The 22,712-nt window shown below is 46.5% G+C and overlaps 1 protein-coding gene and 1 long non-coding RNA gene across 4 annotated transcripts in view; both read right to left on the bottom strand.

Annotated features, from left to right (window-relative positions):
* KLF9 (KLF transcription factor 9) overlaps positions 1-9,602 on the bottom strand; it is a 32,418-nt gene extending 22,816 nt beyond the window's left edge. Inside the window, exons 1-3 of one of the 3 annotated variants that reach the window (XR_014224392.1) lie at positions 9,477-9,602; positions 3,477-3,542; positions 478-2,027 (exon numbers count right to left, since the gene is read on the bottom strand). Coding sequence is in view for 2 of the 3 variants with exons in the window: in XM_082241667.1 (XP_082097793.1) it covers positions 6,398-6,507; positions 8,313-8,835 (633 nt within the window). In the remaining variant the exon portion in view is untranslated. Of the gene's footprint in view, positions 1-477; positions 2,028-3,476; positions 3,543-5,537; positions 6,508-8,312; positions 9,269-9,476 lie in introns of those variants that run through there. The other 2 variants (XM_082241667.1, XM_082241666.1) reach the window with 2 other exon arrangements.
* Positions 9,603-12,006: 2,404 nt separating this feature from the next.
* The window catches only part of LOC309542772, a 48,090-nt gene continuing 37,384 nt past the window's right edge, over positions 12,007-22,712 (bottom strand). Inside the window, exon 3 of the long non-coding RNA XR_014224416.1 lies at positions 12,007-13,700. This is a non-coding gene — a long non-coding RNA (uncharacterized lncRNA). The remainder of the gene's footprint in view (positions 13,701-22,712) is intronic.

Genomic DNA, 22,712 nt, shown 5'->3' with positions numbered 1-22,712 from the left:
TATTTACTATGGCTTACCATGATGTATCACTGATTGGCAATAGGTTCAGGGCAGGAAAGGAAAGAAAAGAAGTATTTCATGCAACACAACCAACTTATAGAACTCAGCATATAACATGCTACAGCTATTGTCTGTGATAGCTAAATGGAACCTCAGTGCTTCGGCAAACAGCAGTGGGTGGGTGTCCTTTGCAACCTTAGGGTGGGCTCCTCAGGGGCCTCTGGATGCCCACAGTTGCAACAGAACACCTGATCCTGCAGATGATTTATTGTGCTTCCATTTACTGTTGCGCGTCAGCCTGAGGCAGCTTTTAAACAGATAAAGTGAAAACTAAGAAAGGAAAAACGGGGCTCTTAGAAAGGTTGCATTCACCCCATAAATAAAAGGGGTATAGGAAGAATTAATGAATGTCCCCACAATCCCCAAACTCAAAAATCCACTTACCACAAACAATACAAAGAAAACACTCTGAAATACCTTGCATTCCTCTTTGTCTCCCAAGGCCTCTGGAATGTGTGGCATTCCTGCTTTCTTCCGAGAGTGCTTAGGGTCTTCTGAGCTCTTGCGCTGTCCAAGCACCCGCCCACCAGCTTGCATCAGCACTAGGCTATGCAGTTCTTGTCAATCTTAGCCAGAGATGTATCCAAATTGCCCAGAAATGACTGAAGTCTCAATGGATGGGTGAGCAGTATAGGAATGTGTCTAGATCAGGATTTCTTCCTTGTTCCAGAATGCTGCTGTTATTCCCCAATGTTTGGCCCTGGCCATGCTACTCCTTCATTCTTCTTCTGGCATGGATTATCCCAAGGAAATGATTCCTGGCTGGGCAACAGAGTCTGAACACCCAGTTCCAAAGACTCAAGATTAAGAATTCCACTCTCACTGAATCCTGAGGTTTACAAGCATCTGGATACTTCATGGCCAGCTGGCAGCAGATCTGCAAAGCATCATTTCCCTTCATATATGTGATAAATAGTCAGCTTGTTAGGAAGCCACAAAGATACTGATGCTGGTGAGAAGAAAATGCATTTAGATCCACAGTATGTGCATTTCTAGAGGCATGGTATCTGCTTGCTAGGAAAACATGGCCCACAAAGGAGAGTGATTAGACCAGAGAAGCCACTGAGGTACAAAACAGTAGCTTCATAGACTTTAGCACCGATATCTCAATTTTAGCAAAATTGTTTTTCTTACTTGGAAGAAACAAAGGTAATTTGAACAGTGCAGGACAGCCAAGCAGCAAGAATGGAGGACAAGGTCTCTGGATTACTCAAGCGTGGATACAGCATTTGGGTTAGGTATCTACCTGTCCCTGTGAGACATTTCTGTTGCTGCACAGCTGCATTTTGTAATCTATACAAGGAATCAGGAGTCTCCTGTATTAAAAACCACAAATTTCAGATGGCAAGATGTTTCCATTTTTTAGAAAATTGATATACTTAATATGCTTGCTGTTTTCAAAAGCTTCAAACTTGCTTCTTTCTTTGTTTTTACTAATTTACAGAATTGAGAAAGCTGTAACCATTTTTCTTTCCTTTTTGTATGGTTAAGAAAGAGAACCATAACCCACTGACTTTGCAAGATGCAATAAATATGCTGCAGATTGCTGTTCTGGCTCAGAAAGGGCAGGGTGACATTGGCTGAGCCCAAACATTCCTAGGCATTAACAGTTTACATATTATAGGAGCCAGTCTACATATTATATGAGTCAAATATTTTGAAATATTAGGGAATGGGTTCTTTGCAAGCAATTGGAAAATGGAAGGTCCAGATATTAGAATCTTAACTTGATTTCCAAAGCCATTGCAATCTTGGGATGGCAGTTCAGTTCAGCAAATACTTGCCTTCTTCCATATGTTCTGGTCATCATCTCCAGATCCCTTGACCCCATGAAATACGACTGATGTTAACCGGTGGCAGGGCTTTTTCCAATGCCCAGTCTGTGGAACACTTTGCCAACTGAGATATGTCAGGTCCCTTATTGTTTTAGTCAGCCAGCAAGAACATACTATTTAACACCTGCCAAACTAGTGAAAATGTTGAAAAAAGAAAAAGGTAAATGCAATGAAGTAGAGGGACCCTTTCCCCACATGTGGTGGTCCTGTAAAGTAATCAGGGAATTCTGGGAAGTAATTTACAATACATTAAAAAAGATATTCAAAAAAAATTCCCCCCAAAGCCCGAGGCATTCCTTTTGGTAATGGTAACAACAGAAGTCCCTAAAAATCAAAACAAAAAAAATATTATTATATGCCACCACTGCTGCTAGAATCTTATTGGTACAAAGGTGGGAACAAATACAGTACCCACCAAGGAAGAGTGGCAGTTTAAAATGTTTGAATATGCTGAATTGGCAAGCATAACGAACAGGGTAAGAGAAAAAGATGATAAAGAATATAAGGATGATTGGAAGATGTTTATTGAATATTTTAAGAACCAGTATAAACAAGTAAATACCACCTAGCAGGTCGTGAGTAAATCCAGCAGAATAGGAGTTAATAGAATTTAATAAAAGAAGATATTCGAAGATTAAAAATTTTGAATACGCAATGGGGGGGAGGAGAAACCAGGAAAAGGGTGGAAGGGGAGTCACCAGGTATTTAGTCGTATGTCGAGATTGGTATGAAAGCTGTACAACTGGGGGGTGGAGGGAAGGGGAGGTGGGAGGTGTGCCTTTTGTTTCTGTGTGTGTGTGTGTGTGTGTGTGTGTGTGTGTGTGTATAAGCTTTTAGATGCTTACAGTTAACACTGCTTTAATTTGATGGCTATTTTAGAAATTATTATTGTGGTTAGTTCATGATGTTAATAGTTTGGTTTCAGGACTGTGTCAAGGAACAGGAACTGCAAGATATGCTTTAAAAGTTGTGTAATGCTTTGATTTGTTAGCTGCATTGAGTTTCTTTTGGTGTTTTTAAATTTGGTGTTTTTGAAAGTTAAAATATAGAGAGGGGTGTTTGTGTGTGTATATATTATCTATATAGATATAAATAAACAAATAATGTGAATATTATACAGTGCTACGGAAAAGTAATGTACTTCATTTTCTAGAAAGCACAAACAAATACAGAACATGCTCTTTTTTTGCAAAGGGACAACATGGAGCAATAAATCATTAATGCTGGCATTTTCAGAATGTCCATTTGTGGCAATTATAGTTACCAATTTTGGTGTGAAAGAATGAAGCTTATGAGTAACTCTGACTCTTATTGCTCACTGCTTTCCTCTTCAATATGCATTTTATCCCCCTTAGGATACAATATGTGTGTTTTATACTTGAGATGAAGAAGAAATGAACATTAGAAAACAAAGTTTGTGAGTAATAGAAACTGATCTTGCCATTTAATCAGGCATTATCAATATAGTATTAGAGTCAAATATAATGCATTTCACTATTCACACAGTATTTTCACTAGCATAAGAGTTTTAAAAATAAAAGGATTCTTGCAAAGAGAAATCCTTACTGTCGCGCCAGTCACCTCAAGTAGGCATTGTGTTCACAAGAGCATATCCTCGATCCATCCATTCACACACTGCATTTCTCCCTGTGAGTGAATAATAGGGGAAGGTTGGGACTTCTGATGTGGAAGACACAACTTATTGTGAGAACTTTCTCTCAAACACAGGATAGATGTTGAAACCACATGTAACTTCCATCTTATCCATGATAACTGCAGCACTTTGAATTTAATTACCATCATGGATTTAGACCCAAAGCTCTATTAAAAAGATACCAATGTTTGCTTGTTTTTAGTGTGTATGCTAGAAACGAGAAACTTACATGGAGACCTCAAATGGCACACATATAATCAACATCCAGAGAGGCAGCTGTGAGGCTTTCCAGATGCTGCTGGACTGCAAGATCCCTGAGCAGAGCCAGGCTGCCTGAGGCTGGTGAGAGCTGCACTGGGGATTGAGTGGCAATGACATCAAAGAGTACCACCAGTAATAATTCAATTATAATTTAAATGAATTAAGGAATTGCCAAGGTAGTTGTATAAGCTTAAATACCAGTAGAAGGATAGGGAACCATTGTCTATATTGAGATCCAAATGACACGTATTGAACTTCTCAATTACTTGTTACTCCACAGTTTTACCATGGAGTCTTGCTTTGAAGTTCATATCCATTGCTAACTTTGCGATTTGGGGCTTTGTTTGTTCCTTTGTTATGTCACATGCAGCCCTCAAAGCAAGATGTACTTCTGACCCCAGAAGGGAGAAAGAGCCTGTTTGGGAGACAGCTGTGATTATCATGGTTTACAGACCCATAAAGGCTTTTTTAAAAACTCTTTCATCTTAACTCACACACTATGACCTTCCACAACTTTCAGAGAGATTTTCAGCATGGTTAGGGTTACACTGATGCAGATCCCCCACAGCAGGGTTAGAAACTCCTAAAGGCTCCTTAAACCAAGGTTACAGTCCCCAAACAGAATGCCTAGTTTCCATTTGGGGGCAATATGGCTCTCAAGTCTTATTCTTCAAATGATGGGCTGACTGTGATTGATTCTCAGTTAAATATCTGGCCAGTTCAGATGACAGACTGAGCTCAGTTAAGAGCTTTGAGAACTCAAAGAGGAAAAGTCACATTCCACATATATATATTGGCCTATTCCGATATTTTTTCTTAATGGCAACTGCTCCTGTTCAGACTGCACAGAAAAAGCATTTTGCCTCCAGAAATTCATTCTGAATGTGCAGATAAAATATAACTGATAGAATTCTACAGGGTGGAGTATTAATGTGAGAGAACAGTCCAGATCCAATGATTCCCAGCCACTTGCTGCCAGGTGGTGGAGATGTCAGTTGCCATCCTGGCACCCTGGAATCTTTCCTTGATCCCAGGTGGTTGAAAGCCAGGTGCAAAATGTCCACAGTGTCCACAAGGACCATGCAAGTGCCTCCAGGCCCCCCTCCCACTTGGACATGGAGCAGATACACCCTAAATTTGAGGAAGCCCCTTCAACTAGAATAGTATACCCTGTGCTCTGGTAAGTTGCTCAGTACAGCTGCCCTCATAAGCTATGGCACAGACTGCTATGACACTTGTAGTTTTACACTGTATAATGAATAAAACTCACTGAAAAAACATTTTACTTGAAAGGGCGATTGAGCAGGATTCTGACACCGTTCTTCAGAATAAAATGTGAGAGCATGCATTAAAAATGTAAGACAATGGAGCAGCCAAGGGTTTACCTGCGCCTTCTTTACACAGTGGCTGTGAAAGGCTGCGTGGGAAATTGGACTCGGTGGCCCAGAAAGCAAGTTCCAATGAAGAAAACGGCCTATTTAAGTATACATTAAAAGTTGTACGTAATAAAAGCAGAAATGTGCTTTTTTAAAAAAGAGATCCCCAATGTCCAATGGGAGCCAGCCCATGGAGTGGGGGCAGGCAGGTACCATTGAGGAAATGCCACCATATAGCTACGGAACACACAGTATATGCCATGGACCTCGCGGGGTTTTAATCAGGCAAGCAAGCTTTACACTCAAATGTAGAGTCCAAGTGTCTTGTTTGCTAAGGACACAGACTTTACTTGCAAAAGGAATAACTTTTATGGGGTGGGGATATTTAACCACTACAAGCTATTACTAGCTGTAAATAACTCAGTGATACAAATGAATTTCAAAGAGCAAAACAGAGCATAGAGTTTATTATTTCTCACCCAGAACACTTTTCCAGCTAGTAAAAGGCAGAGAACAGAATCCTTGGTGGGAAGTAGAACATAAGTTTGAATGTATGTATGTACATAATGTATGTACATAAGTGTATGTACATAAATGTATGTACATAAGTGCATCTATGTACACACCTAGCAGGTCAATTAATAACGCAAGTAATTTGCATTCCTAACTTGCAGACCATTGAGCAGATGTCATTATCGGTAGAATATAAACCAATGGCAAGTAGGGATTGGGGAGAATTTCAATCCAGTACACATTTCAAACCAAATCTATTAAATCCATACTTTGCAAAATAATATGATAACTGAAACATTTTAATTGCCAAAAGCACACAAATCCAATCCAGTCCAACTCTGATGTTACTGGTTCAGCATGGGCACCAAAAGCTAGTGGGACACCCTCAGGTGATGGACTTCTGTACATTCACAAATTAGCTGGAACTCCTGCTCTACTAAGGAAAGTGGCTGGTGTTGCTCTTACTCTTTTCTTTCCTATGTTCTGTGTTTTAACCACAGGAATCACTGATGAGTGACACACGACCCTCCTTTTCCTGTTCATCTTCCGTTCTGAACTGCATACGATGCCAGTTCTGTCAGCAGGAAAGCGGCACTGGGACTCCCTCCCACAGTAGACAGAACTAGGCCAGAAAGACACTTCAGCGGGGAGTTCAGCCAGAATCCACATTCTGCCACTCCCTCCAGGAGAAAGATGCTTTAGTACACAGATGTTTGCAGCACTACTGGTCTTGTGTCAGTTCCTAAAACAAAGATCTCTTCCTCTTCCAGTTGGCTTTTAAGGGGGGAAGTTGTGGTGGGAAAATAATCTACAAGAAAAATGCTAATATTGAGCAACATGAGTTTCTCTCTTGCCTCACTCAGTCTCTCCCCTTATCAGGCCAGCTTCCACTTTTAAACAGCCATGCAGATTGTATGCATCATGCAGTGCTCTCAGCCAAACCTTAAAATCTAAAAACACAGCTTTTAGAATTTAGAATTAGAATTTAATTGCTAAAACAGACACCTTTTTATATTACTAGGTTAACATGCTGCAAAACTGCTATATCATCCAACTCAGGGCACAAAATATCCTGTTTTATGGATAATTAGGGTTGTGAATTCAGCATTTACTTCCCCTCTCTCCCAGTCTATAGACACTGCCAAGGCAAGTACCAGTTGAATGTAGGGTACACCCATGTCTAAGACGAAAAATATAGACACCCATTTTCTTAGGACTTGAGTCCAAATGTATAACCACATAACTATGAAAGAGCCATGTTCTGCCACTGCTATACCACAGAAATACATAGCCCTGTGTGCTATCATACCATTATTAGAAGCTGCCAACACATGTGCGCACACAAATGGATAACATGTCCTTTGCTGGAAAAAGTGACATTCACCAATCACTTGGTCTTCCACAAAAGCTTTACTTAAACATGCACCTGTGAAGCAATTCATTTTTCTTTTGGTGATGCACATTGAATACTGCAATGAAAAACCAGCTGTGTTCAGTAGCTGAGGGTGTGACCCTTACAGTGGGTTGGGTTCTAAACTGGGAATAAAACAGTAAGCATTCCCCTAGAAGTAACACGTTACTGAAGACACACTCAACCGCCGATTCTAATACCTAAGACATCAGGCAGTCAAGCAACATGTCTTCATTCAAATCTCTCAAATGAAGATGGCTACTGTATTATTGAGGATTAAATGGAAACTGAAAGTCATTTCAAAAGATAGATAGAAAAGTTTCCAAAGACAGAGACTTCACACTCTTATCCCTTTCTCTGCCCAGTCAATCATACATGAAAATGCAGTGAACATCAGGATCACCCATGCGTCTTTTCACAAGAGTTCAGAAAGGACATCATCAATCCACAACAACTGCCAAAACCAGGCCACGCCCAGTGAGTTCTATGGAATCAAGATGTGCCATGGAGACCCAAGCAAATGCAGCTCTAGAAAATATGCTATTTGAGGAAACAGCTGAGGAGGAATGAAGTTAGCTTGCCATTCTCTATTTTACTTCACTGAAATATAATTCTAGGCGACACAATACAAGATCTGCAGGCAGACCCCTGGCCGATGCCCTGGCCAGAAGCAAAGAGTCATCATGAAATCAGATGCATCCCTTAGAAGCTCTGGCAGTGCATGCCTCTCGGTCTCCCTCTCCCAGCCCTCGCGTTCCTCCCATCCTCAAAGAAGCATTTTTGGACTAAACAGCTCCTCTGCTGGCCTGAGCTTCTCAGTGTAAGCACACCTAGGCGAGAGGGGAGGGGGAAACCCGAGGCTCCGGAGCCTGACAAGCCCGTGAAAACACCCCTTGCTCTCCCTCCCACCCCCCCCCCCACCGCCTCGACGTGCCGTTTGCATCGACACCCTGTACCCAAGCGAAGCCAGGCTGCTCTCTCGAGCGCCGCGAAGGCGGAAACGGGCCGGGAAGCCCCGGAGAGCGAAAATCACCGCCGCATCTTTAAGAGGGTTCAAACGAGGACAACCGACATCTTTTTTTTAAAGGCAAAGCAGCAGCAGCAGCAGCGGCGGCGAGAAGAGAGCCCTGCTCGCCTTTATGTAACGGCGGCGTTTCTGTAAACAGCTTCAGCCCCGACCCCTCCCCCGACCCCCCCCTCACCTGTGTGCACTCGGTAGTGGGCTTTCAGGTGGGAGGACTTGCCGTAGACCTTGCCACACCCGCCGTAGGGGCACTTGTGTCTCTTTTCGGCGGCCAGCTTCCCCTTGGCGGGCGCCGCGCCGCGCAGCAGCGAGAGCGGGTGGGACCCGCCGCCCGCCTCCTGCCCCCCGGCGGGGCTGTGCGAGGGGCTGGAGCCGGACTCGGTGGTCACGTCGCTGTCGGAGCCCGCGTCCTCGTCGGGGCTCTCCACGCTGTCGCTGCAGACGGAGGGGGTGGGCAGGGGCCGGTACTTGTTCAGGTCCAACAAGCTTTTGGCAATGGTCACCAAAGTGCAATAATCCTTCCAGGCGTCCCGGGGGTCGCTCATCTCCTTGGTGGCGGCGGCGGCGGCCTCGTCCTCCTCTTCCTCGGGCATCTTCAGCAGCTCCGCGTCCCGGGTCACGTCGGGCTGGGCCGCCGAGCGGTTGGAGATGGACACCAGGCACTGGGCAGCCACGAAGTCCATGTACGCCACCGCGGACATCCTGCGGGCGCCGATGGGCCACGCTTCCCGCGGGGGGGAGAGGCGGAGGGGCGAGGGCGAGCGAGGCGGGGGGGGGCCTGGGGGGGGCTGCGATCTCCGGGCGCTGCCTTCAGGCTGCGGATCGCGGGGGGAGGCGCTCACGCCGAAGGATCCACTTCCGCGCCTCGACGTTTACATAACCACGACCATCCGCGACCGCCGCCCCCCGGAGAAAGGGGGAGAAGCGCCGCCAGCCCCACCTTTTGACCTGGCCGCCCTCGCGCCCGCCGACGCCGGCCAACTCCGGGAGAGCGCGCGGGCTGGGCTGCGATCCTGGCGGCGGCGGCGGCGGCTGCTCCTCCTGGCCAGAACAGTGTCACAAGTGGCGATTTCAAGTAATTCAAGTAGCACCGAGGGGTGTTTCCCCGCTCGCTCTCTCGCTCGCTCTCGCGCCTCCTCCTCCCTCCCTCCGGTCAGGCGGCGCCCGGCGGGACCCTCAGCCGCAGCCCGCGCTGTCCGCCGCTCCGCGCTGCTCCGGCCGCGTCTCGCTCGGCGCCCGCTTCGCCCAAGCCCATCCCGCTCTGGCAGCAGCAGCAGCAGCGCCTCCGCCCGCCCCGCCCGCAGCTCCCGGGCGGCCGCCAGAGCGAGCCCACTCTGTTTACCTTCTCGCGCTGCCACTCAGAAGGCCTTTTGGCGGGGGAGGCGGGACCGCCAGCCCGCGCCGCGGCCAATCCCGGCCTCCGCTCGCCAAGCCGCGTGCTGCTCCGGAGGCGCGCACACCCCGCTTAAAAGGGCGACGCGCGCCGCTCTCGCCCGCGCCGGCGTGGGGGGCGGGGCGGGGCTCTCCCTCCCCCCGGCTCGCCCCCCCTCCCCGCGGCGCCCCGTTTCCCTCCCGGGGCAGCTCTCCCCCGCCCTGCCCCGCGCCCTGCGCAAGAGCGCCGAAGTTTGCACCTTCGGCAGAGATGGGGTTAACTGGCCCGCCCGAAGTCCTTCCAGTCCCAGCAACCAGCGGGCCAATCGAAAGTGATGGGGTTGATGTCACTCGCCGTGGCTCCGCCAATCCAAAATACAAGCCGAGCAGTTCTCACTTGTAAACTAGAGAGGTGGGAGCAAAAGGCAAACTTCGGAGAGTAGCTTTGGCGGGGAGTGGGGGGGGGGATTATGTAAGCACGAGCAAAAGCCTGTTCCTGGCGTTCCCACAGATGGTGTGTGGAATGAGTATTGTACTGTATTAGATTACGTGGCAGGCCTTCAAGTCTCTGGTTAAAAACAAAGTCTACCTTACTCCCAAGGTATTTGCTCAGGGCATCCTTGTGGAAATAGGCGCTCCCTGCCTTCATGACGTCACTGCACAAAACCACTTCGAAAATGATGCAACAGGTAGGGAAAGAACCAATTCATGCCTAGTGGACAATTAATATTTCTTCTTTACATAGGTCTACCCACAGTCATTGCCTGGGCAAGATACCTAACGGAACTGTGGGAGTAGGCCACACAATTGCACAGGAATATCCTGCCAAAGCCAATAACATCTTCTGTGAGGACATCCATAAAATCTTCCCAAGGTGAAGGCTCTGCCTCCAAGGCGATGGCATTCATGAATGAAACAATGTAGCACCACTGATATATGTGCCATGAGAACCATTTTAAGACCTTCCCCATGCTTTATTATTGATTTTCTTCCCTTTCTTCCATCATGGAACTCTAGGTATCTTGCATGTGGTTTGTAGGCAGTCTCCCATTAAGGTGATGATCACATCCAGACCTGCTTAGCTTCTGCAAGTTTACCATTCAGGGAACCCACCTAGGTGCATTCTTGTGTCATTGGATGTGCATAAAGGGTTGTGAAATAATGGTGGTGATAAAATGTGTGTGTCATACACAGCAACAAGAAGTCCTTTTTTTTTTGAATGGACAAGTCTTCTAGGTACAGATAAGTAGCATGTGCCCAAAGTTGCAAAAGTAACTTGAACGTAGTGGATGAAAATGTTGATCAAATTAAGTTGTGGGATTTCTGGTAACAAATGGCCTAAAGTCATTCATCTAAAGATGGGATGAATTGAGGTGGCCACATTTCCTCCTGGAATCCATTTATAAAACTGTCAACAGCAACAAGGGATATATGATGGAATCAGAATTGGCTTAAAAAGTCATCTAGTCCAAGTTCTACTCAGTGCAGAATTGGCAATGCAGGAGCAGAATCAGTGACATGTGGCCTTTTAGCCTCTTCTTAAACATCTCCAGTGAGATAAGAACCTACCACCTCCTGAGGCAGTCTGTTCTCCTGTCAAACAGCTGTGGCCCTTAGAGGTTTCTCTTATGCTTAACTAAAATCTGCTTCCTTTTAACTTTCACTCATTGGTTCTAGTCCTGCCTGCTGGAGCAAGAGAGAACATGTCTGATCCATCTACTCCATAAAGGTCCTTCAGATATTTGAAAACTACTACCATGTCGCCTCTTAATATTCTCTTTTCCAGGCTAAACATATACAGCTCTTTCAATCCTTCTTTAAAGGACTTGGTTTCCAAAATCCCTCACCAACCTGATTATCCTCTTTGTTCGCACTCCATTTCTTAATGTCCTTCTTAATGTGGTGTCCAGAACTAGACAGAGTACTTTAGACATGGTCTGAACTGCGCAGATCCTATTACAACCCCATGATTTGGGCACTATGTTTCTGTTACTGTAGCATCACATCACACTGCTGGCTCTTGTTCAGCCTCTGATCTTCTAAGACACTTACATTTTTTTCGCTAGTACTGCTGCCAAGCCAGGTCTCCCCCATCTTTTCTTTTCTTTTCTTTTTTTTTGTACCATTGATTCTTTGTACCTAAATGCAAACCTTTGCATTTATCGCTGTTAAATTTTGTCTTGTTGTATTGACAATTCCTAGACAGAGATCCTTAGCTCTATTATGGAACTAAAGTTCCCAGAGTTCCAGACAATCATGTCAAAACATTTTAAAATGAGTAATTTGATTATGTAATGCATCCAGTTGTTCATTATAATAACCATTGTCAAGTCCTAGTAACATTTCCAAACTGGCTAGTGAAGCAGGTAGATTTTCTAGCCCAATGAGCGGATTCACTCCGCTGACTGCCCCCAATTAAATATAGTGAACCTACCTCACGGTACACCAATTACATACATTTCTACAATTTACCTTAGTCATTCAGAGTCTTAGGCAGAAGCTGAACAAACAAACAAGAAGACTTTTATTTACAGAGAGAAGTTTGTGAAACAAAGTTGGGCCAGGCAATTCGTTCTTTCCAGTAAAAGATAACTTATCACTTAAACTAAATACAAGGATGTCACAGGCTTAAACACAGTAGTATGTGCACATCTTTTCTTAAACTTCAGTTGCTAAAAATCAGTTGTTACACTTCGGGTAGATGCTCAGGTTTCCAGAATAGGTGGTAAAATGCTTAACTCAGTTTCTTCTTCCTTTACTTAGTTATGAGAGGTGTTCGTTAAATACTTTTGATGCTGCACAGCTTCCTTCACAGATTAGCAATTTGCTTCACGAGGGAGGGCCACTTTTCCTCGGTTCCCCCCTCTCTTAACAATCTCACTCTTGAGGGATTCCAGTTAGTATAACAGACCCAGGGGGTCCCCACAGCCCTTGTTATTGGTTTGAGGGTCGTCTTTTCCCAGAAGATCTCTGGCCTCCAGACTGGAAGGAGACCCAAGAATAAGAGTGCCTTCCCACAGTTTCTTCCTCTCCTGCCTCAGACTCAACCCTCCAGTTTAAATCCTTTTTTACTTTCCCAAGACCCTCAACTGGATCTTCCTATCTAAGCTGAGAGGCTATTTTCTCTGGCTTTAGATGTTCTCCTCAGAATGGATGTTCCACTCAAAACACAGCCAGTTCTCCCTCAGACAAACCTCTCCTGATCCCTATCTCTCAACCTGAGCCCTATGTCTCATCTAAATCAAGCCCTAGCTAAGTCTGTCCCTCCGAAATGGCTTCTTTTATTTTCCCTCCGAAAGTGCTGGCTCCGCCTCCCTCTGACTGGCTGTCTTGGGAGCAAATCAGAGAGAGGCTCCAGCCCTCTGGTGGAATTCTGAGGGACTGCATCTCCAGATGCTGGTCTGGCTTTGCTGCCACAGGTGCTTATTAGCTAATCAGTTAACTAATGGACAGGTGCTCCCGTTGTGGCAAAGTCTCTTGTGTAGACACTGAGCACCACCAACAGCTTTTGCTTGAGATGAAGTTCAAGTCATGAAAGGACTTTGAGATGGCTGCTTGCGTCCCTGACCAGAATGAAGAAAACAAACCATAAGCTGCCTCTAGTGGAGGGACAAAAAGGAGGACTATAGTGACCTTAGGGTAAAGGAGTGACAAACAGATCAGCATTCAGGTCAGAGTGCCATTCTTGAATAAAGGCAGGGACACTGTGAGAGTAAATGGGAGGGAAGGGAAAAGAACATTCTTTATTCTTATAGAATATAAGCAAGTTCCAGATAAATGTGAACCAAGGGAGAGTTAACAGCTTCCCCCTTCATTCATTTAGATGTACAGAGCAATCTACACCTGAGGTTAGTACAGATGCATTTCCTGTTTTATGTATCTTCCCAGCAACCTTTACAGATGGGGTAGTGGAGCCTGAAATACAGTGGACTTTCCCCATGAATTCACAGGCCCATCTCACAGTGCCTCTCTGACAGTTTGACTTCTTCTTAGTCTTTCAGCAAAATATGTTGGGGTTCAGAGAGATAAGAAGGCAGTGTGATGTAACGCAAACATTCATTTTCTTCCTGCTTCCTTTACCATGCGCAAAGGATAGAAGAAACTCCTGGACTTTTCAATTCTTGCATCTGTGGTGCTAGGAACAAAACCTTCTGACTTTTCCATCCCTGTACGCTCTTCTATAGGCTTCAAGAATCTGTAGTTTCAGGAAACCAAGCAAGCAAGCAAGCAAGCAAACAAACAAACAAACAAACAAACAAACAATAAATACTAGTTACAAAGAAACTCTGTCCAGATCTCATTGGCCACATAAAATGAAGAGGAAGAAGAAGGAAAGAAGAAAGATATAAGGGAAGACAATCAAAGATAAAAGATATAAGGGAATGTAATTGGGTATATATAAAATAAAAAGGTTTACAGGATTTCTTCAGTGCTGAAAGAAATCCATTCAACCAGTTCTCAGTGGCAAGTATGCTAGGCATCAGGAGGAGGAGGAGGAAGTAAAAGTAAAGAAAAATGTAAATAAAAGTTAGTTACAGACTCCTAAGTTGAATAGGAAAAGAATTCATTATTCAATAGCAAAAGAGTAACAAAGAAGTAAATATATATTTCTAAACAGAGAGCATAAGTTGAGCCAATTATTTTAAAAAACAGAAGGGCTGAAATGAGACATGGATAAACTAACATGTCAAGAATTAGAAAAATCCAAATGACATAAAATTAAAGAATGAACTAAAGAATATGTGGGTGAGATCCAATGTTGCACCAGCGTACGTAGCAGGTCCTCTCCTCCTCCTCCCCCTCTGCCCCCCATCAGCTCTTTAGTGTCCCCCCCAACTCTCCAGAGCATATGACCTGGAGGGGGGACTAAAGAGGGAAGGAGAGAAAGGGGAAGTCCTGTTGTGCAAGCAGAATGCCATAATTGAATATCATCCAATGGAGAATTGGTTAATGTAAAATTATCTAGGATAAGTGTTGCTTGCCCTATTGCTCAAGACTGTTAAGCCCACTTTCAAGATAAGTTCCAAAGGAGAGTGACTGTGAGAGTATTGTCTTATTTAGGAGATTAAGACATAATATATCCAACAGTTTGGAACTGAAACTAATGTATAAATATTAAATATTGTATATCAAAGTATTACAGTGCAAGTCTATGCATGGCTACTCAGAAGTAACTCCCATTGAATTCAGTGGGACTAACTTCTAGGTAAATGGCATTGGATTGCACCCTTTATGACACCTTATAATGGCTATGTAGGATGTACTAAACTGAATCCTGAGAACTTTTCAGAAGTGGCATGATCCTTATCTATTCAGACTGAAAAGTTTGAAAAATTAAATGAACTGTTATTGTATATGGTTCTCCTGGTTGATTTTGCTTTCATTACTTATTCAACAAGGGCTGAATCATAAAATAAATGCAGAATATCTAAAATGTGTTTTTATTTTCTGACAAAAGGCTTTTGAATATTGGATAAAATTGATGTTGGACAGAAATTTCCTTTCATAGTGGATGGTGAAATTTTAATAATCTGATATATTTATGTTCTGAAATTTTACACAGTTTTAACACTGATATTTCAGCAATGCTAAAGAATATGTAAAAAACCCATTATCACAAGGGGCTTCTATGGTGTTCTGAGTGTGTGCAAGGTCTTTCAGTCTGAACCTTCAGTGACAGTTCAAGATGCTTATTGGTGAAGAGGCATCAAGTTCTTGGTGGGCAGATACGACTAGATTTAGCCAGCGACAAGGAAAAGTGTTTAAAAAATTCTGAGTATCAAGAGCTTTGCTACTTTCGGGCCTAGGGTTTTTTTTCTTGCTTGACCTTTAAATCATTTAGCTATAACTGCATGTATACTTTGCACTGTATTTATTATTAATCAGAAAAAAGACAGCTTTCTGTTTCAACTGCTTTCTAGGATCCATTGGCTTTAGTGTGATGGAAGGTAGTCTAGGTTTCAGAGCATTCAAAATAGGTCAGAGGAATCTGAGTTCAGAATGCATCCAATGGTGTTTAAATAGCAATGTAGTAAGTGCCTTAGTAATACAGACAGCTCATAGTTTCAGCTAAGAAAATCACATTAAAAATATATATTACAGAACATGTTCCAGCTAACAAAGTTACACCCTGTAGGAAAGAGCACAATTTTAAAAGAAAAGCTGTCATAATAAACTTGGACCTTTCTCTGGTAGTTTCTACTCTGACTAAAGGATATTTCCATATTTCACTTCATCAACTCAACATGGGGAGTTTCTAGGCTGATTGTGTGGCCTTTGGAAAGAGCTGGTCTCCATCAGGCGATGTACACATGGCATGTTATTCTAGAATCAATGGATACTGAGTGCTTGTTTTTTTGTTTGTGGTCCTCATGGAGTCTAGAACTATTGCATATTTTTGTGCTTTGTTGTTTAGTTGATTAGTCATGTCCAACTCCTCGTGAACCTGTGGACCAGAGCACGCCAGGCACTCCTGTCTTCCAGTGCCTCCCGGAGTTTCATCAAATTCATGTTGGTCGCTTCTATAACACTGTCCAACCATCTCGTCTTCTGTCATTCCCTTCTCCTTGTGCCCTCAATCTTACCCAACATCAGAGCTTTTCTTTCCAGAGAGTCTTCTCTTCTCATGAGGTGGCCAAAGTATTGGAGCCTCAGCTTCAGAATCTTTCCTTTCAGTGAGCACTCAGGGCTGATTTCCTTCAGAATGCAGAGGTTTGATCTTCTTGCAGTCCATGGGACTCTCAAGAGTCTCCTCCAGCACCACAATTCAAAAGCATCAATTTTCCGGTGGTCAGCCTTCTTTGTGGTCCAGCTCTCACTTCCATACATCACTACTGGGGAAACCATAGCTTTCAGTATATAGATCTTTTTCGACAAGGCTTTTTGAGATGCTATCTAGGTTTATCATCGCTTTTCTCCCAAGAAGCAGGCGTTTTTTAATTTTGTGACTGCTGTCACCATCTGCCGTGATCATGGAGCCAAAGAAAGTAAAATCTCTCACGGCCTCCATTTCTTCCCCTTCTATTTGCCAGGAGGTGATGGGCCCAGTGGCCATGATCTTCGTTTTTTTGATGTTGAGCTTCAGACTATATTTTGCGCTCTCCTCTTTCACCCTCATTAAGAGGTTCTTTAATTCCTCCATCAAGGTTGTGTCATCTGCATATCTGAGGTTGTTGATATTTCTTCCGGCGATCTTAATTCCAGCTTGGGATTCATCCAGTCCAGCCTTTCGCATGATGAATTCTGCATATAAGTTAAATAAGCAGGGAGACAATATACAGCCTTGTCGTACTCCTTTCCCAATTTTGAACCAATCAGTTGTTCCATATCCAGTTCTAACTGTAGCTTCTTGTCCCACATAGAGATTTCTCAGGAGACAGATGAGGTGATCAGGCACTCCCATTTCTTTAAGAACTTGCCATAGTTTGCTGTGGTCCATGCAGTCAAAGGCTTTTGCATAGTCAATGAAGCAGAAGTACAGTGGTACCTCTGGTTGCAAATGGGATTCGTTCCGGAGCCCCGTTCGCAACATGAGCAGAACGCAACCTGCATCTGTGCGTGCGCAGGTCACGATTTGCCACCTCTGCACATGCGCGTGAAATTATTTTGCTCGTCTGCACATGCACGAGCGGCGAAACCTGGAAGTAACCCTTTCCGGTACCTCTGGGTCGCTGTGGGACATATCCTGAAAGAACGTAACATGAAGCGGACATAACAAGAGGTATGACTGTAAATGTTTTTCTGGAACTCTCTGGCTTTCTCCATAATCCAGCGCATGTTTGCAATTTGGTCTCTGGTTCCTCTGCCCCTTTGAAATCCAGCTTGCACTTCTGGGAGTTCTCGGTCCACATACTGCTTTAGCCTGCCTTGTAGAATTCTGAGCATAACCTTGCTAGCATGTGAAATGAGCGCAATTGTGCAGTAGTTGGCACTGCCCTTTTTGGGGGATTGGGATGTAGACTGATCATCTCCAATCCTCTGGCCACTGCTGATTTTTTCCATATTTGCTGGCATATTGAGTGTAGCTACAATTTGTGTTGCAAATGAGTTAATGTGGATTCAGCCTGAGAGAGCCTGAGGATTTAATATGGGCAGCTGAATTTTCTGATGTGATCATTCACAGCTATCAGTACAGAGCTCCATTTCTTACACTACTGATATGTGAAAGGAGATATTGCAATGTAACAGACAAAACCCCAATACAATTTTAGGTTTAGAGCAGCATTCTTTCCACACACAAGACCTGAGGTAACAGTGCAGGGCTGGCTCAAGACATTTTGGCACCTGAGGCCATCCACAAAATGCCCCCCCTCCCCACCTGAGCAGGGGTGAGAGTGAAGATCTACTACATGAGCACTCTTGTGTTACCCTCCCACATACAAGTCCAAGGCCATCCTCTTCTCACATGGTAGGGCACCCAGCTGTCTGTCCACATATTGGTAAACATGTAATTGACAACCAAAAATAAATGTAAGTATATAATAAATAGAATAGTATTAGTACTGGGATGCTGAAAGAGAACTAAAACAAAATAAAGTGAAACAAGGTGCCCTGGTGTTTGGTAGGTAAAATAGTGAGGTTTATGTCTCAGGTGCTATTTCACATTGAAGTATTAGCTCAATCTTACAGTATCCTCGTGAACGAGCCTATTATTCTCCTTTTAGAGTTGGGAATGTGAAGCCAAAGGCCAAGGCCAGTGACAGAGAGTTTGGCCATATTCAGCTATCAGTGTTTGCCCAACACTCAATGGCACCCTGGGCAAGAACCATCCTTTGTACACCCTCCTCTAATTTCAAATACCTTATTTTAATTACTCATACACCCCCCATTTAATGAGTTCTGTGATTGCAGACATGATTTAAGGGAATAAATTTGCATGCTAGGATCATGCCATGTAAACTATTTGTACCTGAAGTGATTAACCTTTAGCCCTACGGATTTTGTTGGACTCCAACTCCCATCCTGCCTGACCTTTGGCCATGCTAGCTGTGGCTGATGGAAGTTGGAGCCCTGCAGGTGGGATGGGGAGGGACAGATTCCCCAGGACTGGCCTGAGCCCTTTGTTTCTGCTTTTGAGTGGATAGTGCTCTCCAGAGGTTGATGCACTCCTGGTCCCATCAGCTTCAGCCAGCATGCCCAATAGTCAGGGATCATGCGAGTTATGGTCCAACAACATGTGGAGGGCAGCGCCTTGACTTTGTTTGATAGAGGATAGCAGGTGGCCCCGCAGACCCCTTGCTCAACACAGCAGGTGGTTCCTGGGGTCACCTGCCCCTACATTTGGCCTTGTCACCAGTATTATCCACTGAGTGGTGCTTATTCTAAAAACCCCTTTGACATATTCAACTTTGACGTGTTTACTAGCACAGGAGGACATGCAGGAAACACATGAAGAATCTAGCAGCTTTCCCCTATCTGAAGGTCCTAGGAAGGGATATGAATAAAAAGTGGGTGAGGCCTTGGACATAATTATGGGAAGAACATTCCAAGGCGTTGGGTGGGTGGGCAAGAACCGAAGAATGTGAGATGAAGAGACAAAGAGGGAATTGATCCTGTTGTCTGTCTTGAGTGAGGCGAGGCATTATGAAGGGGTGCAAGGCTCTTCGGAGCTGCCCGAGTACAACTGCTTCTGCTAATGACACATTTTAGGAAATGTACTCTGCACAGGAAATCTGCAGCAAGCGGAGGCGGGGAGGGGCGGCGAAGGGGTGGGAGGGCTGAAACGGTGCTCTCTGCCTGACAGGAAGAACAATTCTCCACATCGAGGGATGGGAGCAAGTATTCGGCTGCTTGCACGTACAGTAGAGGGAACTGGCTACGTGTACCACGTTTCCTACAACACGGAGTTGTTGAGGTCCCCGAAGCGTCCCCGAGCCCCTCCACACAACTTTGTTTGCCGAAGTTCGGCAGCCTTCGCCTCTTTAATGCAGAGCGAGTGGCGGTGGGGCCTCACCAAGCGACTGCACTGCAGGCTGCAGATGTACGTGCACCGAAGCCACGCGCTGCTCAGGCAAAAGTACAGCCATCGCCCTTTTAAGGCTGTTCTGCAGGCAGCAGAAGGGAGGGGGAGGAGGCGGAGGAGGAGAGTTCATCTGAGGACACAGTCCCAGTTCTCAGAAATCCCTTCGCTGCTGGAACATCGAGCTCCCTTTACTGCAGTTGAACAAACTGCCCTAGATTGGGGGCTGGTAAGCCCGCCCCCGGCTCGTGCAGGAAGCGCAGGGAGCCCGGACCCACGTGAGCCGCACTGAAATTAGCACCTCCACCTCAGAGACAGGCAGGCAGGCAGGCAGGCAGGCAGGAAGGGGTGGGGTGGAGGGGGGGCAGCAAAGGGGGGGGGGGCTGCGTGACCTCTGGCCGCGGCCGTCATCAGCCTGCATGTCAGTCGGAGGAAGCGCCGGATCACCGCGTCCCCTTTTTCGCCCCGGGGAAGCTGGTGCAGACCTTCTTTGCGACCCCCCGCGGGGCTCCCTGTACTTTTTATTTTTGATGGCAAATGCAAGATCTGACAGCCTGGCACGTTTGCTCGGCATAAATGAAGTATTGCAATCAGGTGCCTCCCACACCCTCTCCGCCCCCCCCCCCATATAACAGCTCCCAGGGAGGGCGAATGCGTGGAGAGCGGAGGGTTTGCTTGCGAGGAAGAGGAGGCCGCTCCCCCCTCGCTTTCTCACGCGCGCAGCCACCTACTTGCGGGGGGGGGAGGGGGCTTCAGGATACGCCGCCCACGCGGGCTTAAGAGAGAGAGAGAAATAAATAAACCCGGGCTGGTACATATTTATAAATAGCACGATTAGACCTCGCAGTACACGCTGGGGGGCACCAGAGCCCTCCTCTTAAGAAAAAGGCCGCCCCCCCCCCCGTAGCACGCATGTTCGCAAATGACACATTGGCCGGGATGGGGGCTGTTTTTGCTGCTGCTCCTGCCTGCAGCTTTTCCCTGTGAGTCAGAGGGATGCGCTTCCTGGGGCTGGATTTTCGAACACTTTGTTCCATCCTCCCCCCGCCCCCCCCGCATCAGAGACGCTGCCTCGCTCCAGTCACCAGATCCCCACGTTGGTCCCCCGCTGGAGGTGACCTGACACGTGCTCCACGGGCACGACCCCCTTGCCGAGCCCCCCCCCCGAAGAAGCAGCCCCCGAACCACCCAGAGAGAGCAGTGCGGGTCCCGCGGCCAAGCGGCGAGGAACGGGGCACACGCCCCCCGCCCGCTTCTCTCGGCGCCTCGTCTTCCCTCCCTCCTCCCTCCCCGGCCCCGCCCCCGGCGCGTCTCCGCCCCGCTTCACCTCGAATAACCCTCTGTTCCCTCCTTGGCCAGCCCCGCCCTTCGCCTCGCAGACTCCGCCGCGCGCACGAGGCCCCCGCCCCTCCCTCTGCGCAGGCGCCCCCGCAGTGCCGCGCGCGCGCGCGCGCGAGGAGGGAGGGAGGGAGGGAGGGAGCAGGGGGGCTCCGAGGCCGGGCGGGGGAAGGCAGGGGGCTTGCTGGGCGGGGGGGGGGGGAGGTCCTGGAAGGGAGATTCCTCCTCCTCCTCCCTCAGCCCCAGAGCCCTGCAAAGAGACGCGCTTCCAGGCGGCGCTGCGGAGCCTCCGAGGAGGAGGAGGCGGCTTGGGGTTGTTTGCCTCCTCCAGGGCGGGCGGGAGTTGAGATCTGGGCCGAGGCAGAGGAATCGTGGGGGGCGGGGAAGGGAAGGATGGGGGCGCCCCCTTGATACGCTCCATTCGGGCGGCCTGAGCACACAGGCGGGCGGGGGGTGGAGTGAGTGTTGTTTCTCAGCCAGACGGTTTTGGGGGCGGGGGGCGGGGAGAACGATCCAAAGGGATAGCACTTCTCCAAACAGAACAATATTGCAAAACCTTTCTTGAAAAACGTGATGTAAAAACCTTCCAACACCTCCTTAATTACAGTCCCTAAATGCTCTCCTCCTAAATGAGGAGATAATGCAACATTTTCAGAATTTGCTCCTTTCAGCCCATCTCCAGGAGAAGATACAGTAGTGCCATCTGTGAGAACAGGCTAGCACATGCACATCTCATATAGATTTGACAAACCTATAAAATAGCCACAAGGACATCCACAGAGTAACTTAGATGGAGTAATGGGGAAAAGTGGTCCTCTTACCTATTTGAAGCTTGAACTACAGGATGGAGATAATGGGAAGGCATGAGCTTCACACAGGACTGTTTGCAGCCCAGTTTCTTATACAGCCTGACTGGTTTCATAGGTCTCCAAATTTGCTTCTACCTCTTCAAAGTTTGACATGACAGTTCCTCAAACAATATGCCCAACTTCTGACTAAGTGTCAATAGTGCATTTCTGTGTTTTCTACAGGCCTCCCTTTAGGAGATTATAGCTAGGGGGGTCATTGCTAAAAAGCTCTACAGCTGCACATTTCTACATCTCAAGGGTCTCATGTGTTAACAAGTGTGCAGGGCATATTTGCACTGACAGCAGAGCAGGGCTGCACTTTTAGCCTTGCCCCACCACCAGGTCTTCCTGCAATGACTGGATGGGATAGTGGTCTGCAGAGAAGTTCCAGCACATGGACACCTGCTCATGTAGAAGCACCACGCGACTGAGGTTGGGCAGGTGTCCTGATTGTGTGGAGCTCTCAGGCATGAGCAAGTGCTCCCTCACTGGAATGTCTCTGCAGACAACCATATGCAGCATGTGGTTGCACAAAGAAGACTCAGTGGCCAAGGTGGTGCTAAAAGCTCATTGGATGATCTTGGGTACATCATTATTTCTTATTGTAATTTATTCAGGTGGTTGTGAGGAGGAAATGGAATAACCCTGTGTATGGCACCTTGACCAGTAGTGATGTATGGAAGTGAGAGCTGGACCATAAAGAAGGCTGATCGCCGAAGAATGGATGCTTTTGAATTCTGGTGCTGGAGGAGACTCTTGAGAGTCCCATGGACTGCAAGATCAAACCTTTCCATTCTGAAGGAAATCAGCCCTGAGTGCTCACTGGAAGGACAGATCCTGAAGCTGAGGCTCCAAGACTTTGGCCACCACATGAGAAGAGAAGACTCCCTGGAAAAGACCCTGATGTTGGGAAAGATGGAGGGCACAAGGAGAAGGGGACAGAGGACGAGATGGTGGGACAGTGTTCTCAAAGCTCCCAGCATGAGTTTGACCAAACTGCGGGAGGTAGTGGAGGACAGAAGTGCCTGGCGTGCTCTGGTCCACGGGGTCACGAAGAGTCGGA

This window comes from Podarcis vaucheri, assembly GCF_965113315.1.
Source record: "Podarcis vaucheri genome assembly, chromosome: 11".
NCBI classification, from domain to species: domain Eukaryota; kingdom Metazoa; phylum Chordata; class Lepidosauria; order Squamata; family Lacertidae; genus Podarcis; species Podarcis vaucheri.
The sequence above is the reverse complement of the archived record's forward strand: the minus strand, read 5'-3'. Positions and strand labels throughout refer to the sequence as shown.